Source organism: Heliangelus exortis, chromosome 1 (assembly GCF_036169615.1).
Source record: "Heliangelus exortis chromosome 1, bHelExo1.hap1, whole genome shotgun sequence".
Lineage (NCBI taxonomy): Eukaryota > Metazoa > Chordata > Aves > Apodiformes > Trochilidae > Heliangelus > Heliangelus exortis.
In genome coordinates, this window is record NC_092422.1 from 196989199 (window position 1) to 197008375 (window position 19177).

Consider the following 19177-nt stretch of genomic DNA (forward strand, 5'->3'; position numbering starts at 1 on the left):
TCTGGTGAGGGAAGAGCAGGTTTGAAGCTTGGAAGTGTTGGAAAGATTCAGACTTTGTTTCTAACCTGTTCATAGGAGGCAATTTGTGTGCAAAGTGTCCTTAGGGGAGAGCTGGCTTTTTCTTCCACCTTTTCCTTATTATTCCAGTTTCTTGGCTCAAAGTTAAGTGGAGAGCAGCCAGACAGAAATCATCAGGAGCTGCAAAGAAAGCGAGGCAGACTGGAGGGCAGAAGTTCCATCTCCCAAAAAACCCTGATCACGCTCAGGAGGTGTCTCCTGGCACACGTGGCTGCATTTGAAAAGTGCCTTTTGATGGGGTTGCTGGTGACAAGGGTGTTGATCTTGGGGAAATTTGCCACCCTTGATGTGAAATTGTGAAGGTTGTGTGGAGAATAACTTAAGGCTGCTCTTTCTTGTGTGAATTCTCATCTAAGTTGGTTAAAATCTGGCAGAGAAGTGGTGAGCAAGGCTTGTTGGTTTGTTTGGGTTTTTTTTTTTTTAAAAGCAAAACTGCATTTCTAACAAAATGCTTATGTGCAGTAGAATAAAAACTCAGCTGCTGTTCAATTGATCACCCACTATTCCCTTGTTTCCAGAGCATTTTCAGCTGAAATCATAACCAGCCATCATCTTGCAATCAGGAGGGTGAAGAGCTGGGCAAGCTGCTTGTCTTCAGAGCTTTCCACATCTGCCTGTGAGTGACTTGCTCTCCTTCAGGCTGTAGGATTTCAGTGAGTTTTATGTCCTTCAAAGCTGTGGGGTTCTTGTTGAAGCCCAATTCAGATGAAGGAAGGTTGAGATTTGCCCCAGGTACCTGAAGATAATCTGTAGGTTGCCCCAGTCAAGTCTTCCCTTCTTGAGGCCACTGCAGACCATGGGACTGGGTTTACTGATACCACAACATCCTTGGCAAATAGTGAACCTATTTTTGGTGCTAGAAAACCCCTTTGCTTGAGGCTGGAAGCTGCAAGTGATGCCCTGGGGCAATGGGAAAAAGTAGCTTAAGGGGAAGAACAACGGCTTTGAATAATTTGAATGAGTTTTGCCTGGAGTTCTCAAGAAGTTTGCAAGAAAAAGGGTGACTAAAAAGTCCTGCCTTTTGCTGCTTGAGGAAATCACAAGGATTTTGCTTCTCTTTCTGACCTTTTCCTCTTCTAAGTGTCCTTTTCTTCTGGTGCACTGCAGGGATGGAGAGAGAGGGGTGAGGGAAGTTAAATGTGAGTAAAGGGCAAGGGCTCGGAAAATAGGAATAAATATTCCTGATGCTTAAAGCATGGCAGTCATGGTGCTGGCTGTGTGCAGCTGGCACTTTGGGTGGCTTAAATCAGATGAAGGCAGGGAGTTTGGAGGAGGCAAGACCAAGCTACAGAGGCTTGGAGGCAACTGAGCTGAACTTGCCCTTTTGCTACCCACGCCTCAGCATAACCGGTAACGCTGCTGAATCAGAGGGCTCCTTACAGATCACTGCAGGTTGTGTGGTTCTCAGAGAGGAACTTGTTTCCCTTTGGAAGAAAAAAAGCTTGAATAACCATCAGTCCCAGTGTTAGGGGTTATTTCTTGCTGCAGGATTCTGCTTACAAACAGTTCAGAAGGATCTGCACCTCGGATGAGGGGAGCGGTGGTTACTGTACCCCAAGTGGCTCCACGTCCATCCCATGGGTGGTGTAGGAGCACTCACTGCCTGCAAAGCTCTTCATGAAGGGAAAAAAAAAAAAAAAAATCTTATTTTTAAATCCCCCTTTGTCACAAAATATGCAGATGGTGAGTTATTTCCTCAACAATACATTCCAAGCTGCTTAGGTGAATGCTTCCAAATCATTCCAAAGCTGAATGATTATTTTTTTTTTTTTTATTAAATATCCACAGATGTGGTCCTGTCATTTCCCCTCAGATTCAGAGTGTCTTCTCTGGTCAGGTTCTTCACCTGGATGGAGAGCTGTAGATGAGTCTCCATAAGTAAGAGATCCTTAGAAGGCAGGAATTTGCTTTCTGGCAATGACCATCAACCTATCTGCATCTTGTGTTGAGATGCACTTAGATAAATACACAAAATTCTTTTTCCCTGGAGCATTCCATCTCTCTGCTTTGCCTGTCTCTTTGGGACAGGGTGCTCGTGGCCATTTGTGTTGTTAGGCTTGTAAAAATATTTTAAGTGAAATATTTTCAGCTAGAAACCTGCTTCCCCCAAGCTTATAACTGAAGTTAATTTCAAAGGAACTTATTGAAGGGTTTGGTTGGTTTTTGGTTTTTATTTTTCAAGGCTAAACATTTGCCAGGAAAAAAACCACTCAACCCTGCAGACAGACCAGCCATCTGTTGGCTGTGATGTTCATCTGGGATTTTGGGAGAGCTGGGTGTTAAGTTGTATCCTAACAAATATTTATTATTTTTTTTTTTATTACTTCAGGGGAGATCCAGCCCTACAGTGGTGGGTGGCCCTGCATGAGCATGAGGGAATAAGAACTCAACCCTGGACCAAGCAAATCCATAGTGGTCAGTCTGTTTCTGACTGATGGTTGGCTTAGGGTTAGGGTTGGGTTGGGTTAGGGTTGGGTTAGAATTAGGGTTGGGTTGGGTTGGGTTAGGGTTGGTTGAACCCTTCTTGCTTTCCAGATTCAAAAGGTTTTGTGTGGTGGTTTTGAGGTTGTTTTTTTTTTTTTTCTCCAGTCTGAAGGCAGAGTAGGCAAAATGCTTTAAATCACTTTTCATTCTGACCAAAGAAACAATTTCCTACAAGCTCAACCCTGAACAATAGAGCCTTGATCTTGATAGGGGGCTGGGGATGTTACTGTAATGCTAATAGGTGGCATGGTTGGCCTTGAGCTTCTGGCACATTTCAGGCACTGTATAGGGAGCCTGTAATCAGCTGCAGAAAAATTCCCTTCTGTCTCTCTCCTAGCAACCCCCTCTGAACTGATATTTGAGCATTAGCTTGCTTTCCATATCATCATCTAAATATTTTTGACACTTACTGTCATTCAGTTCTCTTGGGACTGAGATAAATCACCTCCAGGTCCTCAGGACTCCCTTCTCAGTTTTGTGGTCTTAAGGTAAAGCTTTTGAACTTTTTATCTGTTAGAAACCTCACATGGATCCAGATTTGCTCTTTTCTCTTGACTCTCACACTGGCTACATTTGACACCAAGTCAAATTAATACAGTGAAATGAGGAGGAGACAAAAGCAGCAAGACCAGAAGTCACCTGGAGTAGCAGGAGCAAGCTGTGAGTCTTGAAAGGGCTTTGGTTGTGTTTTCATGGAACATTTCAGCACGTGGGATGTGTAAGAAGCTGCTTTTGTAGCTCTTTAATCTTGACCCCATACACACAGGGTGTAATTGTGTGCAGTGGCTTCCAGTTGGAGCCACTGGGTTACCAGTTGAATCCAGAATGGTAAAAATCTTAATCCATTATTTACTCCTCCTCTTTCTTTAAAGCTGAATAATGAAAAATGTGGTGGGAGAGAGCGTGGCCATCAAGGAATTTATCTTGAGTAGAGTGAAAAATAAGGTGAGGGGGGGTTGTGGGGCTTCCCTGTAAATGATGATGTGCTGGAAGTCCTGAGTGCTCACAGGATTGCTTCAGTCATAGGATGGCTTGGGTTGGAAGGGACCTGAGAGATTTTTCTGGGCAGGTTTGCATCAGTGGACAAAGAAAAAGAGGTAATGGGGAGGAATCCAGGAGATCCTGGAATGGAGCTGCCTGGAGGGAGGTTGTAGAGAAGGTGGTGTTGGGCTCTTCTTCTTCCAAGTAACCAGCAATAGGATAAGAGGAATGGGTTAGGGGTTAGAAATGGGTTTCAGTTGTGCCAGGGAAGGTTTAGGTTGGATATTGGGAACAATTTAATTACTGAAAGAGTGGTGAGGCATTGGAATGGGCTGCCCAGAGAGGTGGTGGAGTCACCATCCCTGGAGGTGTTGAAGAAATGTTCAGATGTGGCACTTCAGGAGATGGCTCAGTGCTTGTAGGAGTTGGATTATGGTTGGACTGGGTGATCTGGAAAGTCCTTTCCAACTGTAATGATTCTAGGAATGTGTGGGGGCTGCTGTGAGCAGTCTGGTCACCTTCATTGTAGGAGTTTTGTTCCAAATTCCTGATGCTCTTTCCCTGGGGCTTCCTGATGTTGTTGGAAGGCATGGAGAATTTCTTCTTCCTGGGAACTCCTCGGGCTTGCTGCAGGATCTGGCACCAGGCCCTGGCAAGCTTGGAATGCAAGAGAGAAGATTTGTTCTGCTTGAGGCACAACTGGGTTCCTTAAGTCTTGTGGCTCTCCAAACTGGCAACTCTTCCTTGGATCTGAGGCAGCTGATTAATTGCTGGCATGTTTGGAAGGGGATTCATTTGGGATTTGGTTGTAAGACTTGGGCCTTATGGAAAAAACCTGAGCTGAGAAAATAGTTGGGTTGGAGCCTGTGTTCTGTCCTCAGAGATGCATTCCCCTCCTCTGTGGTGGAGCTTTCTCTGGGAATGGGATCCAGAAGGACAGCCCTCTGAATGTCCCTTCTGCTGCTCCAGGGTTCCCTGATACAGCTTTGCAGGATGGGGAGAAGCTTTGAGGTCTCCTTGGGTTCCTGGGCTTCCTTAGGAGTCCTAAGTTATGCAGAAAATGTCTTTTGGGGATCATGTGTGCTAATGGGATGGATCTGCAGACTTCTAGAGATGGAAGGACATTGTAGGGTATCCATGCACCTCTCCCACTAATGCTCTCATCATTTTGTTAGTGACATTTTCACGTTTCAAGTTCCTGGGCATCTCTACCTGTAGAGAAAACTTGATGGAAAGGAGAAAGGGAAGATGGTTCACCCTGTTTGTGCTAAAAAATGAACTGGAAGTCACCTCATGCCCAGGCAAGAGGGCTTCCCCAGCCTCCTCAGTTCTCCTACTGCACTTCCAGAAATTTCCCCCATGTTGATCCAAGGGCCTTAATCCTGAAATTCACTTTGCTTTCAGTCTGTCCCCAAACTCTTCTGCTACCTAAATAACTGCTGCTGTTCCCAAATGCAGCATCCACTCCATATCCCTTTTGTGAGCCTAACTTGCTGGGTTTTTGTAGGAATTTTGGGTCATGGCCCCAACAGGGAGAGTAATGAAATATGGCACCACATTGCATGGTAATAATTCTTTGAACTTGGGAACACTAGGACTGAATTTGAGTGGTGAAATCTTTACTTTATGGTCAGGATTAAGTTGAGGGGCAGGAGCAGACAATCTGCAGCTGCCCAGGAGCTCACTCTGAAAATTTTTTTTTTTTTGAACTGAGTAAAACCATTTGTATTTAACCTGATCCACAAAGCTGCTAAGTTAACACACTTTAGTATCAAATGTTTCACTCTCAGGCATCAGCATCCACAGGAGGTTTGTGCAAGAGTGTTTCTCAGAGGTGGATTTTAGTGATCAGTGAGATGAGTGGGTGCATTTTCAGAGAAAATTCAACCTGGTCAAGCAAGAATTTAAAATTTGCTCTCATGCTCCTGGGTGCTGTGAGAAGATGGGGTCACAAATGCCCCTTAACACCAGGTCTTGAAACAAGCTGCTGAAGGGACTCTTCACAAACTTCTAAGGATGTGGCTTTTCCCAGAGGTGCCCCTTTGCCTTTTAGCAGAGAAATTGCTGGCACTTGGGGCACTTGGGCTGACATCTGCCCTATATGAGCTGCTTTTGGGTGGCTACCAGGTGCATTTTGCTCCTTGCCATGTCACTGCAGGGCAGAGCAGCTCACACTGACCTGAGAAAACTCTGGAGCCAAGACAAACCTCTAGAAACTTCTCTCCCTCCACATCAGAGTGAGGGGAAGAAGGTTATTGCATCCAAACTCTTTTGGAGCTGGCACTGTGGGAAAACTTTGCCCAATCTGGGGATCCTTGTACTTGGGGAAACTCCAATAAATCCTGCTGGACCCCACAGAGGGGGCTCAGATCAGCACGGGTGGGTACAGGAACCTCTTCACATGTGTCTGATGCACCTTAAACAGCCCTCAGGGATCTGGGGATTCAACCTGAACTGAGAATTATTTGTTCCTGGTGGCAGGTTCCAGGCAGTTGTGTTCCTGGTGAGTCAGGAATGTTTCCAGGAGTGTGAACCTGTGTCTTTGCTCAGTGCCAGGGAGGTGGAAGGGGGTCAGCATCCCTGCTGCAAAGCAAAGAGAATCCTGGGCAAATTTTGTGCCTTGAAAGCAGGAAACCTTTTGCACCAGAGTGAGGAATCTTGGTAACAAAAGGAGGGGACCTGGCTTCAGTTCTTCAGTGTTTCTGCCTTGCTGCTGTGGTTTTGAGGATATTTATTTGGATATTCTGTGCTGTTGCCTTCTTCCCTCAAACAGGGGCAGCCTCTGCAGTGCAGAGCTGAAGAAGCTTGAAGTTCAGGTGGGAATAAACCTTTGGTTTTCTCCTGCTCTGGTTTCCCCCCCTCCCTTCCCCAATGCCTCTCTCTTAATTCACATTAAGATTATTGATTAAGGATAATTGATGTAGGATATTACTCACAATCCATTAATCCAGATTTATAGCAGAATTATTCAGCAAGCTCGGGTGCCACAGCATCACCATTAATTGTCTTCATTGAGCCTTCCTTGAAATGATGATTTCTTGCCTTTTCAGTTCTATTCCCTTCTTCCCAAAGCTTCCATTCTTTCCTTTTAAATGTTAAGAAATGCAGTTGTTCTTTTTGTGCTGTAACCCTGCCTCATAATCTCACACTCCTGCCATCTCTCTGAAGACGCAGGGATTTTTATTTTTTTTTTTTTTTTTTTCTGTTGGTCTTGCAAGTCAAATTACCATGAGATTGCCATAATTTGCATCGTAGCAGTGGGAGGCCATCTGACAGCCCCAAAGGCAGCCAAGGAGAATTGAATTCATCAGAGCAGGGATTGGGGAGAGTTTTGCTCCTCTAATCTGGGCAAGAGAGTAAATGTTTCATGGGAGCAGTTGGCAAGGGTGACTTTTTGTCTTGTGGCTCATTTACCTCATGAAATGAACCTCCTGAAGTTCAGGAAGACCCAAGTGTGGACTTCTGCTGCTGGGGAGGAACAACTCCAACCCCCAGTACAGAGTTGGGGGTGTCCTGCTGGGAAGCAGCTCCATGGAGAAAGCCCTTGGAGTCCTGGGGGACAGGGAATTCTCCAGGGGTCAGCAATGTGCCCTTGGGGCCAAGAGGGCCAATGGTGTCCTGGGGGCATCAGGAAAAGTGTGTCCAGCAGATCCAGGGAGGTTCTCCTCCTCCTCCTCCTCCTCCTCTGCTCTGCCCTGGGGAGACCAGAGCTGGAATCCTGGCTCCAGTTTGGGGCTCCCCAGTTGAGGAGAGACTGGGATCTACTGGAGAGAGGCCAAGGGAGAGGTGGGAGGGTGAGGAAGGGACTTGAGCATCTGTGCTGGGAAGAAAGAGTGAGAGGCCTGGGGCTGTTGAGGCTGGAGAAGAGAAGGCTGAGAGGGGATCTGCTGAATGTCCATCAAGAGCTGAGGGGTGGGGGGCAAGAGGAAGGGGCCAATCTCTTTTTGGGGGTGGCCAGGGAGAGGCCAAGGAAGAATGGGTTGAAGGGAGAAGAGAGGAAGTTCCAGCTCAGCATGAGCAGGAGAAACTTGTTGAGGGTGAGGCTGAGGGAGCCCTGGCCCAGGCTGCCCAGAGAGGTTGTGGAGTCTCCTTCTCTGGAGCCTTTCCAAACCCCCCTGGATGTGTTCCTGTGTGGGCTGCCCTGGGGGATCCTGCTGGGGCAGGGGGGTTGCACTGGGGCATCTCCAGGGATTCTGTAACATTCTGTGATTCCTGAGGGCTGGAAAAGGAGAATGGTTCTCTCCAAGTCCTGGCCTCACCTCCCAGCCTTGCCCTGTGGTTCACACCTGTGTGGATTGAGGCTTTGGAGCCATTTCTGGATTTTTAGGTCCCCTCCACAGCCCTAAAAAGTTTCCCAGTACATTTCTGATGGTGACTTGGTATTTTCTTAAATCCGAGCTCACGCTCAGCAGAAGGAGATGGAAAACACAGAGAAGCTCTTGGGGAAAGGGAGGCATCATCTCAAGATTGCTCCATGCAGGGGGAGGGATTCTTCAGCCTGTAGAATTGTTTTTTTGTGGATCTCATTGTGGTGGTGTGGTCACAGGTGTGTTCAAGCCTCTTCAATTGCATGCTGTAGGAGATTGTGAATATTTGCTTTAAAACTCTTTGGTTTTACAGGCTTCTAGGAGGTATCTTGAGTTAAATAACTTTTGTCTCCTGGAATAAATATTTTCCTTTACTTCTGATCCATCAGTATTGAGAGCAAACACGAAGTCACAATCTTAGGAGGACTTAATGAATTTGTTGTGAAGTTTTATGGACCACAAGGAAGTAAGTATACAACCCAGCCCTTCTGAAAAAGACCAAAACCAGTGGCTCCCAGTGGGGGAGCAGTGATCTGAGACATTCTTCTGGAGCAGAAGAAGAGGGGAGCAGATTTCAGTGGGGGTGAGGGATCAAAGGGTTGCAGTGTTTGAAGGCTGCTGTCTCCAGGGTGGGGAAGAAGCACAACTGTGAGCATTAACACAGATAAACCACTTCCCTTGGAGCCCTGCCTGTGGACAGCTAAACCTTCTGCTATGGCCTTAACTTTTCTAGGCCTGGTTTTCTAAGTTTGTCAGAAGTTTTGTACCAGTCAGTCAAATTTTTGGGGGGTTTGTAGTCAGGATGACTTTGCTGGTGACTGGCTCACAAGTCAGGTCTCCAGTGTGCCTTAATTTAGCAACATCTCTAAAGGTAAGTAGATTATTCTAAAGTCTCTGTTTTTAATAAGCCTCTTGTGTCTTTGTGCCAAGATCTTCTGCAGTGTCAGGTAAAATCAGGTATTTCTTGCCAGGCAGCACAGGAAAAAAAAAAAAAAAAAAAAAATGCTTTTACTGTAGGAGGTTTGCTATGAAATGTTACCCCCTGATGGAACTAAGGATTCTCCCAAAGATGTTTTGCTTAATGCCATTGTTCTGTTGCTGCTTTCCTGAGTGGTGAAGTGTCTAATACCTGTGTTTCTTTTGTTGCAGCCCCATATGAAGGTGGAGTATGGAAAGTTAGAGTCGACCTTCCTGATAAATACCCTTTCAAATCCCCATCTATAGGTAACCACTCATCACTTTCAGTCCAAAAAATGCTTTTGTGCAGGAGAGATGTTACTCCTTATGGTGTGGTTTCAGGTGAAGTTGCTCCAACCCTCAGTACCAATCCTAAGATCTTTACTTCAAATCTGCAGAATGTTTTTACTGTAAACTTCCACCTCTCCCATGCCAAGCCAAGAGGAAAACTTGGTGGACTTTGGGGCTAGGAGCTGGAAATGTGGTTGGGTTGCATGTTTGTGTGCTGATGAGCTCAGCCTTTCTGCCATGTGCTTTTTAAATATTAGAGTCATCCATGGGGAAGGTGCAGGATACCACAATGAGGGCTGGAGCCCATTTATATAAAATGACTCATCTGGTGTGGAGACCACAGGGCATCTCATGCTCTGGGGGTGAAGGGACTGCTGGGACCTCTTGTCCAGGAGTGGATGGAAGTGAAGGGAGGAGCTGAAACCTGTGTCCTCTAGGATTAGGCTGATGTATATGTGGAAAAATGTCAAAACAGGGACCTGTCACTAAAAAAAATTGCAGCTGGCTGAACTGGTTTGGCTTGCTTGAGCTTTGGGAGCAAATGAGTTTCATAAGGAAATACTCTTTTCTGAGCTGTATCCATCCTGTCTTTGTCCTTGGGTGATTTAACTCAGGTGCCTTCTGATACCTAAACTTTTTTTTGTCACTTAAGCTACAAATAAAATAGCCAATACTGCTTGAAAAACTGGAGCAGATGCCCAGGGATCCAACAGCTCTATTCTGGCTTAGGAAATAAGGGTTGGGAACTCTTGTGATGTTTCTCCATCAAAAGGGTGTGCTTGTGGCTCAGGCCACTGGAGGACTCTGAAGGATGGAGAAAACAGCCTGAGGAGAAGTGGTGTGGAAAGTTGACTTAGATGGGTTGGACCAGATGGGTCCTTTCCAATATCAACATCCCAATTTGGAGTTGATAAGTTTGGGCTGCTCCCTTAAAATAGGCTCTCAGGCTAAGAGTGCTTTCTATTTAAGCTCTCTCTGTCTCTCTGGGGTGAGAAGGAATTTGTCTAGTTCCCAATGTGAACTGTGCCTTTTGGGGAAGAGTGATGCTGCTCCTACACAGTCTTTTTACCTTTCTTTTTATTCTTCTGGCAACCTTAACTGAACCCCAGGAACGTGCAGGCAGCTGAGGAATGATGCAGGGTTGCTGCAGCCATGTGAAACCCTTTCCTCCTTCCTCTTGAGTCAGCTCTGGAGCTTGCTTAGAAACCTTTTTGTTTACCAGCTAAACTCTTGTGTTTTTTGGTGCCAGCTGTTTCCTCCTCCCCACTTCCCAGATACCCCAAACCAATGCAGATCAGGCTGCTGTCACTTTGGCAGTTTTTAAATATGGGTTGGCTACAGACAACTCTCAGAAAAGCATTAAAAAAGCCAAACTTTTCCTTGGTATTAATTGCTCTGGTGCTAGATTGTTTTTCTCTCTCCTGATGTTCTTCCAGTGTGGATCAGAAATCCCTACTCAAGATTATTTTTCTCTCTCCTGATGTTCTTCCAGCGTGGATCAGAACTCAAGGTTGCAGGCTTAAAGCAAAACCAGGCTTTTCTTTTTCCAGCAGGCTGTGCAGCTAAAAGTCAGCCAGGTTCTTGTATATTTGTAGTGGTGTTGATTTAGGCTCAGGGTAGGTGCATGGAAGGTGGCAGCTTTCACCTTCTTGCTGGTTTGGCTTGGAGATTCTCCTCATGGTGGTTGGGATGGGCAGGAGGAGACATCAGGATTGAGCCAGCTGCATTTTCAGACCTGACACCACAAGGATGGCCCTTTTCCTTGTCCCCTTGGGAAGGGTGATGGGTGGGAATGTGTGTGAATGGAGGGGGGGGTGTGTGGGTGTGACATTTTCTGCTTAAATTGTTTCATCCCTTCTAATGTTGCTTTTGCTGTCTTCCTTTTCCTGGAGCAGCTTTTCTGTCAGCTTGCTTATACCTGTTGGGTTGTGACTGCCTTGTTCCAGACTCATCACACTTCCTAGCATGCTTCCCTTGCCCTAGGAGTCTCTGAGTGGTTGAAGAGCCACCTCCTCTTTTGCTGAGCCCCCCAAAAAGGCTGCTTGTTGGGCAGGGGCTGCTGGAAGCACAGGTTACCTCCTGGGAGAAGCAGCATGCAGCTGAGCTTCCATTAAACAATCCATGCTAGGTGAGAGTTGGCTCAGCAAAGCAGGGCTCAGCTCTGCTGCCAGGGAAATGGAAGCACCAAGGGGAGTCTTAAGACCCTGGGAAGCTCCCAACCAGCTGCAGGAAGAGGTTTGTTTTTCTTTGGTTTCCATTTCTGCTGCTCCAGCCCAAGTTATCAGGACAGCCAGGGCTGAGTGATGTCTGTTCTCTGGGCCAGCCTGATCTCTGCACCTCTGCTCTCAGGGGCAGACTTGGTATGCAGTGCCTGATACTGGTGGTTTGGCCATTCCAGATAGCTCCAGAGTAATCTTTCATCCCAGCTGAACCAGGAGCATTCACGAGATCCTGTTTTTTCTCCCTGTTGCAGTGGCCAGAGGGAGGGGGGGGGATCCTAACCCAGCAGTCCCCAGCCAAGCTTGAGCAGCTCTGGCTCACTCAGGAGCAGGAATGAGGTGGGAAGAAATCTGCAGTGGCCCTTTCTGAGCTGTAAAGAGGTGGAAGTGAAGGATTTCAGAGGTGGTGGAGCCTGGGGATGGCCAGAAGGTCATCAAGAGCATGCATGGAGCTTGTTTGCAGCCCTTCAGTTCTCAGCACCGTGTGGCTCCCACTGGGGTGACAACACACAGAGTTCAAATCAGCTGTGGAACTCACTGGCTTGGGTAAAGCATAGAATCCAGCAGTTCCTTTTCCTTTAATAAATTACACTTCTAAGCTGGAGCCTAAAGCAGAAATGCTGTCCTTGCAGCTTTCCTTGTTCCTCTGCCCCTGTAGGCTGAGATTTTTTCTTTCCATCTTAGAAGATCTTAGTGCAATCCTTGAACATGAGATGGGCTTTTTGCAGGAAATCACACGATGGCTGGAAGCACAGCCACACGTTCCAGAAAGCTGCTTCTGAAAAAAATGATGGCTATTGGTTGCTTTCTAATCTGTTCAAATTGCTTTTTGTCCCAGCATGGCTCTGAGTACATGAAAACTTGGTGTTCTTTTCCAAAGTGGGACAAAACCTGAGGAGGAAAGGTTTTAAAGCAGGTTTCAGGGGTATCATCTGGAGAGGTCTTGGCCTTTTCTTAAACCCTAAGTGAATAGTGGTCTTCTTCACCTTTGAGGGTCTCTGACAGAAGCTTTGGCTCAATGTGGGGGCTCCTTTCCACCTTTGAGGGTCTCTGACAGAAGCTTTGGCTCAATGTGGGGGCTCCTTTCCACCTTTGAGGGTCTCTGACAGAAGCTTTGGCTCAATGTGGGGGCTCTTTTCCTGCCAAACCTTTGCTCCCTGGTCCCATCCCTTCTCAAACATGCCTGGCATTTATTTCCTGCTCTCCTCAGGTTGGTAATTACTGTTGCAGCCTATTAAGTGATGCCACCCTGGGGGACAGGTCCCATAATGGTGCAGGATGAGCAAGAGCTGGATAATGCACAATAAAAATGGAAATGTGCATCCTAGAACATGACTAAACAGAGGCAGATGTAGGGCAGTTGTGTTGGCTCTGGGCTTGAGGTGTGAACTCTAACTCCACTCGTGATTCTCCCCCAAATATCCAAACCTTCAGGGTTAAAATAAACTCCCTGCACTTGGGGAACTTTGTGAGACCAAAACCAGCTCCTGAAAAAATACATTCAGTTGCTTTCAGAAGCCAGAATGCTGCTGCTCTTCAGGCTTTTGGCAATTAATGTAAATATCCCTGGGTGCTTATGAGGACCCAGAGCACTCCCTTGCTCAATGTTTGGTTCCAGTTTTTCTTTCTCCCAGACAATCTGTTAGGGGCTGTTTATGATTTCAGGAGCCCTGCTGGCACTGCTTCACTGCTTTTCCCTTCCCTCTGGGGTTTAGTATCTTCAGGGGAACTTTCTGCCTAGTTTGTGTCTGCTTTTCCAGAGGGGAGTTGGGAAGTACTTGCAGTACTGTTTGGAGCTCCCAAGTCACGAGGCCTCTTTGTGTAAATTTTGTATGTTTTTAATCAGGCTGTCTGCCTGCCAAGAGCTGGAGATTAATGCTCTTTGATGCCATAAACAGGGGAGGAAGCTCAGAGTGGGAATGTCCTGCCCTGCTCAGATGATAGGAGAGATTGGAACTTGTGAACCTGGGAGCCTGAACTCTTACCTGAAGGCACCGTGGCATTTATTTTCTTACTGAAATCTGCAGAAAGGATGTTGGATGGGGCCTTGAGCACCCTGGGCTGGTGGGAGGTGTCCCTGCCCATGCAGGGGGTTGGAACTGGATGAGCTTTAAGGTCCCTTCCAACCCAACCCATTCCATGATTCTGTATTAGGCTGGCACTGAATCACTCTGGTTCCTTAATAATCAAATGTCACAGCCATAAAGCTTTTGTACAATATGCTTGGAGCCTCAATTGCTCAAATAACTTCTCTGTATTTATACACAGCTTCCTTTTTCCTTCCATCTCTGGCCAAGTTACCTTGCAGATATCTTGCATTTCTATTTCACCTTTCTCCTTCGTGTTGTGCAAAACAAAACCCCTGGTGTGTACCCAAACCAGACTGAAATGTGTGTGTATGGATAGAACAGGCACTGTGGCAGCCAGCACAGGGTTTAGCTCCAGCCAGAGCCTAACAGATCTCTCCTGGCCTCTGCTTAATTTTTCTTTTTGACTGCAGTTGCTATTTTTACTTCCAGCTCCTCTCTGGATTGCCTTACATTTCGCTACTTAGAATTTCATGAGTCACTTATCACCTGTGACCATTCCCAGCTCCCTCTTCCCTCCTCTCTGTTGATCTTGCCTCTGACCTATAAGCCCCGTGGAAATGCTTGGTTCTTTTCAAATAACATTTAAGGCTTTGTCTAAAGGGAAAGATGAGACAGCTCCAGGTAATCTGGAGCCCTCTCTCCACTCCGGGTTTGACGCACAACTCCAAACCCTCCCTGGGTTCCCCTGGAGGGGATGGGGACAGAATGAACAACCCAGGGAGGGTGTTTTCAGCCTGGCTTGGCACAGATTCAGGGAATCAGGTGAAGCTGCACCTCAGCAAGGAGGTAAAGTGATATTGGGCAATTGCTTTGTGCTAATTCTGGATGTTTTTCCAGAGATTGCCACTCAGAACACCAGCCTGTAAGCTCGTGGATTTTACTTTTCCACTTCCAAGAAGGATCCCCTCAGCAGGAGGTTCAGAGTTGATAGCTCTGCCACAATTTTCCATCAGCTGCTGCTGTATTTTTCTGTCCTGAGCTTTCCCTCTTGAAGCTGCTGCAGAATTATTTATGGTATTGTTTTGAAAAGCTACCAGAATCTGAGTATGGTAATAGAAACTGTTCTTCTGCTCTCAGCAAGCTGATGTTCCACAGCACCTCATGCCACCACTGTGCAGTGAATGCTTTCCTGGTGAGACATAAATACATACATATATATCCTATACATATCTTTGACTCAGTTGTTAGAGCCCTGGATGGGCTCCTAACCTCTGAATTTCATATAAAAAAAAAAAAGTGAGTGCTGGGTAAGATGTGCTCCTTTGAGGTGGGCAGATCCTGTACCCTTCAAATGGGGAACTGCCACGTGCTAAACCAGTTGTCCCAGTCTAAAGAGGAGAACAGGTACTAAGTTGGTCACTGGGGCAGAGTTCTTGCTCTTGTGTTTTCTCCTCCCTCCCCTGCCATGGTTTTTCACCCTGTGGTGGGTTTGTGATTACTTGCACGAGAAGATAGTCCCTGAAATGAGTGCAATTTATTTTTAAAGATCAAACATTACAAATCCATGTTCCCTCACAGGCTTTTGGGGAGGAGGAACTCCTAAACCTCAAGTCTAGATTAATCTTATCTGGCTTTTTGGCAACACTGTGTGAGCATCTGGGAGATCTTTTTCCATTAGGTGGTTTGCCTGGTGATTAGAAAAAAAAAAAAAAAAGGGAAAACCACTGGTTGTGACCTCTCTATGCTTCACAGGAGTCCTTTTGCCTGCTGATCTCTGTGCTTGTAGTTCTGCCCCCAGCTCTGGGTGGTCACCCCAGCTGTGTTGATGTGCTGGGGTGTGTAAAAGTCACTGATTCCAGGGAAGGATGAGGCCACCTGGCCAGCCAGGCAGTCTGAATGATTTCCTGATAGGGCTTTTTAGTCCTGTTTAGTGTTGGTTTGGCACCCTGGTGGTACATGAGATGTGAATCTGTGTCATGGTGGTTCAGGTGGAGAAGTGTCCAGCTGGGCTTGTTTTGTGAGCAACCAGAGCTGATATGGACCCCACTCTGATCTTATGAGACCCCCAGCTCCAATCCTGCATCCAGGTCTGGTGTCCCCAGCAGAAGAAGGACATGGATCTGTTGGGATGAGTCCAGAGGAGGCCACAAAGATGATCCAGGGGCTGGAGCAGCTCTGCCATGAGGAGAGGCTGAGGAGCTGGGAGTGTTGAGACTCCAGGGGGACCTTAGAGCTGCCCCCCAATCCCTGAAGGGAACCTCCAGGAAGGCTGCAGAGGGACTTTTCAGAAGAGTGTGGATTTCTTTTCCTTTCAAACCACTTTATTAGAAACATGTGGTTTGGTTTGGTTGTTTTTCAAGAACAAGTGAAATTCTGCCCTTCTGTTGAGCCTTAGATTCAAGGCACAGAGCAGTTCATTAATTAGCAGGTGGAAAATCATCAGGATGAGGATGGCCCTTGGGGCTCTCCACCTCTTGCCTATGCAAAGGGGTTTGCCCTGATACAGCAGCAACAAAATGATGGCAGCAACAAGTGCTGTGGAGCCAGCAGCCACAGCCCAAAAGGACACACCTGAGGTGGAAGGATGCCTTTGTGCCTTGGTAGGAACCTCCAGGAAGGCTGCAGAGGGACTTTTCAGAAGAGTGTCCAGTGCTAGGAGAAGGGGAAATGGTTTGAAAGTGCAGGAGAAGAGGTTCAGCCTGGAGCTTAGGAAGAAGTTCTTCAGGAGGAGGGTGCTGAGACTCTGGAACAGATTGCCCAGAGAAGTTGTGGCTGCCCCCTCCCTGGAGGTGTTCAAGGCCAGGTTGGATGAGGCTTGGAGCAACCTGGGCTGGATGAGTTGCAGATTCCTTAATTTAGTGTGGACAAACTCCACAAATTCTTCAGTGTTGTGACACTTGAGCAGAAGGATGTAATTTAAACTCCTGCAGCTCAAACCCACACCCAGCTTGGGGACATCCTCATGGTCCTGTCTGCCTGGCAGTGAAGGTCTTGGAGGATTTGGGGACTGAGAGATGTTCTCTGCCTCCCCTCAGGTGTCCCCATTGTCCCTTGAGCCTTCCTGTATTCAAGGCCAGGTTGGATGAGGCTTGGAGCTGGATGAGAGGTGTCCCTGGGCATGGAGCTTGGAGGAGATGAGCTCTAAGATCCAACCTAAGCCACCTATGGTTCTGTGACACATGGACAAGCAGCAAGTTTGGGATGAGGGAATGGATATAAACCAGCTCCAGTCTGGAATTTTCCCTGCAGCTTGTGGTGGGAAGTCCTCTTGCTGTTATCCCTGGCATGGTTGGGCCATGCAGACACAAACCAAGTCTCTTTTTGGGTACCTCTCACCTAACCTCTGGCTGTACTTTGAGCTCAGATGAGCAATGAGGGACCTTGTGAAGAGCCACTTGTTGGATTGGAGGTTCCTGATTTGGAGGAGAAGCACCAAGGAGCACAGGAAGTTTGTTACTGCTGCAGGACAGGGTTGTGCAGCTGGAGCTGTGGGAAGGGTGCAGCTCTTTCCTGTCTTATTTTAGTTCCCTCTTTACTTGATCCCTCTTTATTTTATCCCTTGGAGAAGACAAGGCTCCAGGGAGGCCTCACAATGGCTTTCCAGTACCTGAAGGGGACCTACAAGAAATCTGGGAAAGGACTTTTTACAAAGGCATGGAGTGATAGGACAAGGGGAATGGCTTTAAACTGGAAGAAGGGAGATTTAGGTTGGACACTGGGAAAGAATTCTTCACTTTGAAGGTTCTGAGATCCTGGCCCAGGCTGCTCAGGGAAGTTGTGGTTGCCCCATCCTGGAAGTGTCTCAGGCCAGGTTGGATGGGAGCAACCTGGTCTGTTGGGAGGTGTTGGCAGGGAGGTTGGAACTAGATGATCTTTAAGGTCTCTTCCAACCAAAAAAACCATTTTATGATCTTTTGGGCCAAGGTAGGAGACCCTTTCTGAATCACAGTCCCTGCCCTGTGGGTGTGGTGGTGATGGGGGAGCAATTGATGTGAAACAACCTCTTGCAGGAGCTTTCTGCTTGATGGAACCACAGGAGGAGGTGTCCTGGGAATCCTCTGTGTTTCTGAAGTTATTCAGGTATTTGGGCTCTGCCTTTTAGAGGAGAACTTGCAAAGCAGCTCCCAACAGCACAGAGGTTCTGGCAATGCCTTCCAGCTGTATCCTTTAGCCTGGAGCTGTTCAGGAGAGATGTTGACACCAACATTAAGTCTGAAATTCCTCCCTGCTTATCTACTGTGGCTTTGCTGTCCTGGAGGAATGTGTTCAGCTCTTGTCCAACCACAATCCTCAATCTTTGACCCAGCTTCAGATCAGTGCCCTGGGTGCTCAGCCCCATCCATGGTTGGTGCATTGAGTGAGAGGAAAACTTCATTTCCTGCTGGGATACCTCCAGCTGCTGGAGCTTTATGAATGCTTGCAGCACCAGGGAAGATTGACAGCCTTTCAGGTAGCTGATTTTTAATTTAAAAATGTGCTTCTCCAAAGGTTTCTGTCAACCCAAGGAATGATTACTCCAGGGCTCTTGCTGAAATACCAGGAATTTTGGAAGGTCTGCATCTGCACGTTGGTCTCAGTGTCTTTCAGGGTCCCTTTCTGTTGTGTAACTCCTGTGTGGATGTTGAGGGTTTTTTCTGTCGTGACCCAAAGGTTTTTTTGTCCATGCAGATTTTATCCAGTCCTGCATTACCTTTCAAGGCAATCCTGGATCTTAGTGTTTCTATATAAAAAAAAAAAAAAAAAAAGAGTGGGCTTTCCACCCTCTGCTCTGCTGCTCAGATTCCTCCCAAGTCTTTGTTTTTTTCAGAGTTCAGTGTGAATATTGTTTTAAAAATGTTAAATTAAGTGTTGACATCCAGTTCAGCACACAGAATGGGAGCTGCTCAGGCTGTCACCCTGGCTTCATGCTCCAGGCTGTGGTGAGAACCCAAAAATCAGGAGCCTCTCCCTTGGACTCTTTAAGGAGCATTCACCCAAAGCTTGGCACAGGGTATTTATTAGAATGTGCTGTATTCAAAACTGGAAATAAACCTGCCCCAGTGTTTATGCTGGCTTGGGAGGGCTTTGTTTTTATTCCCAGATTCCTCTTTAAATCAGAATTTCATTTTTATGTGGATGTTTGTGCTTGCTTTGTCTTTTGTATTTGTAAAAACAAACACAGAGCAAGTCAGTATTAGTAGAGCAACAGTAGCACTTTATCACCCCCAGGTCACTTTGTGTTTCAAATAAAAGAGGAGATAATAGTTTGAGCTATTTCTGGGTCAGGAAAAGCAAAGATGGGAACAGAAGCTGCTCTTGGCTTGGGCAGTTTGTGTCTGGGGGAGAAGGAGATTGGGGAGACCTTGAAGAGCTGCAAGAAGAAGATGTGGCAACAAGGTCAGAAACAAGGAGTGCAGGGAGAGGGTGCTTTGTGGCCTTTCTTGAAGAACAAACGTTTCATTTGCAAAGCTTGAGACCAAGGGGAGTGTGAAAGAAAGGATTGTTCCTTGCCTGGCTGAATGCAAAGATGACAGAGAAGAATTACAAATCTCTAGCACAAGAGCTGCTTGAGCAGATGATCTGATCTCATCTCCCTGGATATTGAGTGCAGCTTAAATGTTGAATTGAAGCAATGAATAGTTGACCAAAACCTTACCAGGTAGGTTTGCAGCACAGCTACAATTGGAAGGTACTAGGAAATAGCTGAGATGATAAAAAACCCCACAAAATGGGAGCAGGCATCCCAAAGAGAGCACCTGCATCCTCAATACCAGAACTAAGAGTGTTTAATTCAGCAAGTCTACACATTACCATCCTGTTTTGTTACCTGGTGTCTTCCCCCATCCTCTCT

General features: G+C 46.8%; 1 protein-coding gene and 1 long non-coding RNA gene across 2 annotated transcripts in view; one reads left to right on the forward strand and one right to left on the reverse strand.

Moving 5' to 3' along the window:
• Positions 1-19177, forward strand: part of UBE2H (ubiquitin conjugating enzyme E2 H) — a 66772-nt gene that overhangs the window by 24018 nt on the left and 23577 nt on the right. The window contains exons 2-3 of the mRNA XM_071734277.1: positions 8240-8316; positions 9000-9074. Of these exons, the coding sequence (XP_071590378.1) occupies positions 8240-8316; positions 9000-9074 (152 nt within the window). The remainder of the gene's footprint in view (positions 1-8239; positions 8317-8999; positions 9075-19177) is intronic.
• LOC139791708 (uncharacterized) lies at positions 8999-15044 on the reverse strand. The gene is made up of 2 exons (XR_011723997.1): positions 12408-15044; positions 8999-12303 (listed from the first exon to the last, which is right to left on the reverse strand). It is a non-coding gene; the product is annotated as an uncharacterized lncRNA (long non-coding RNA).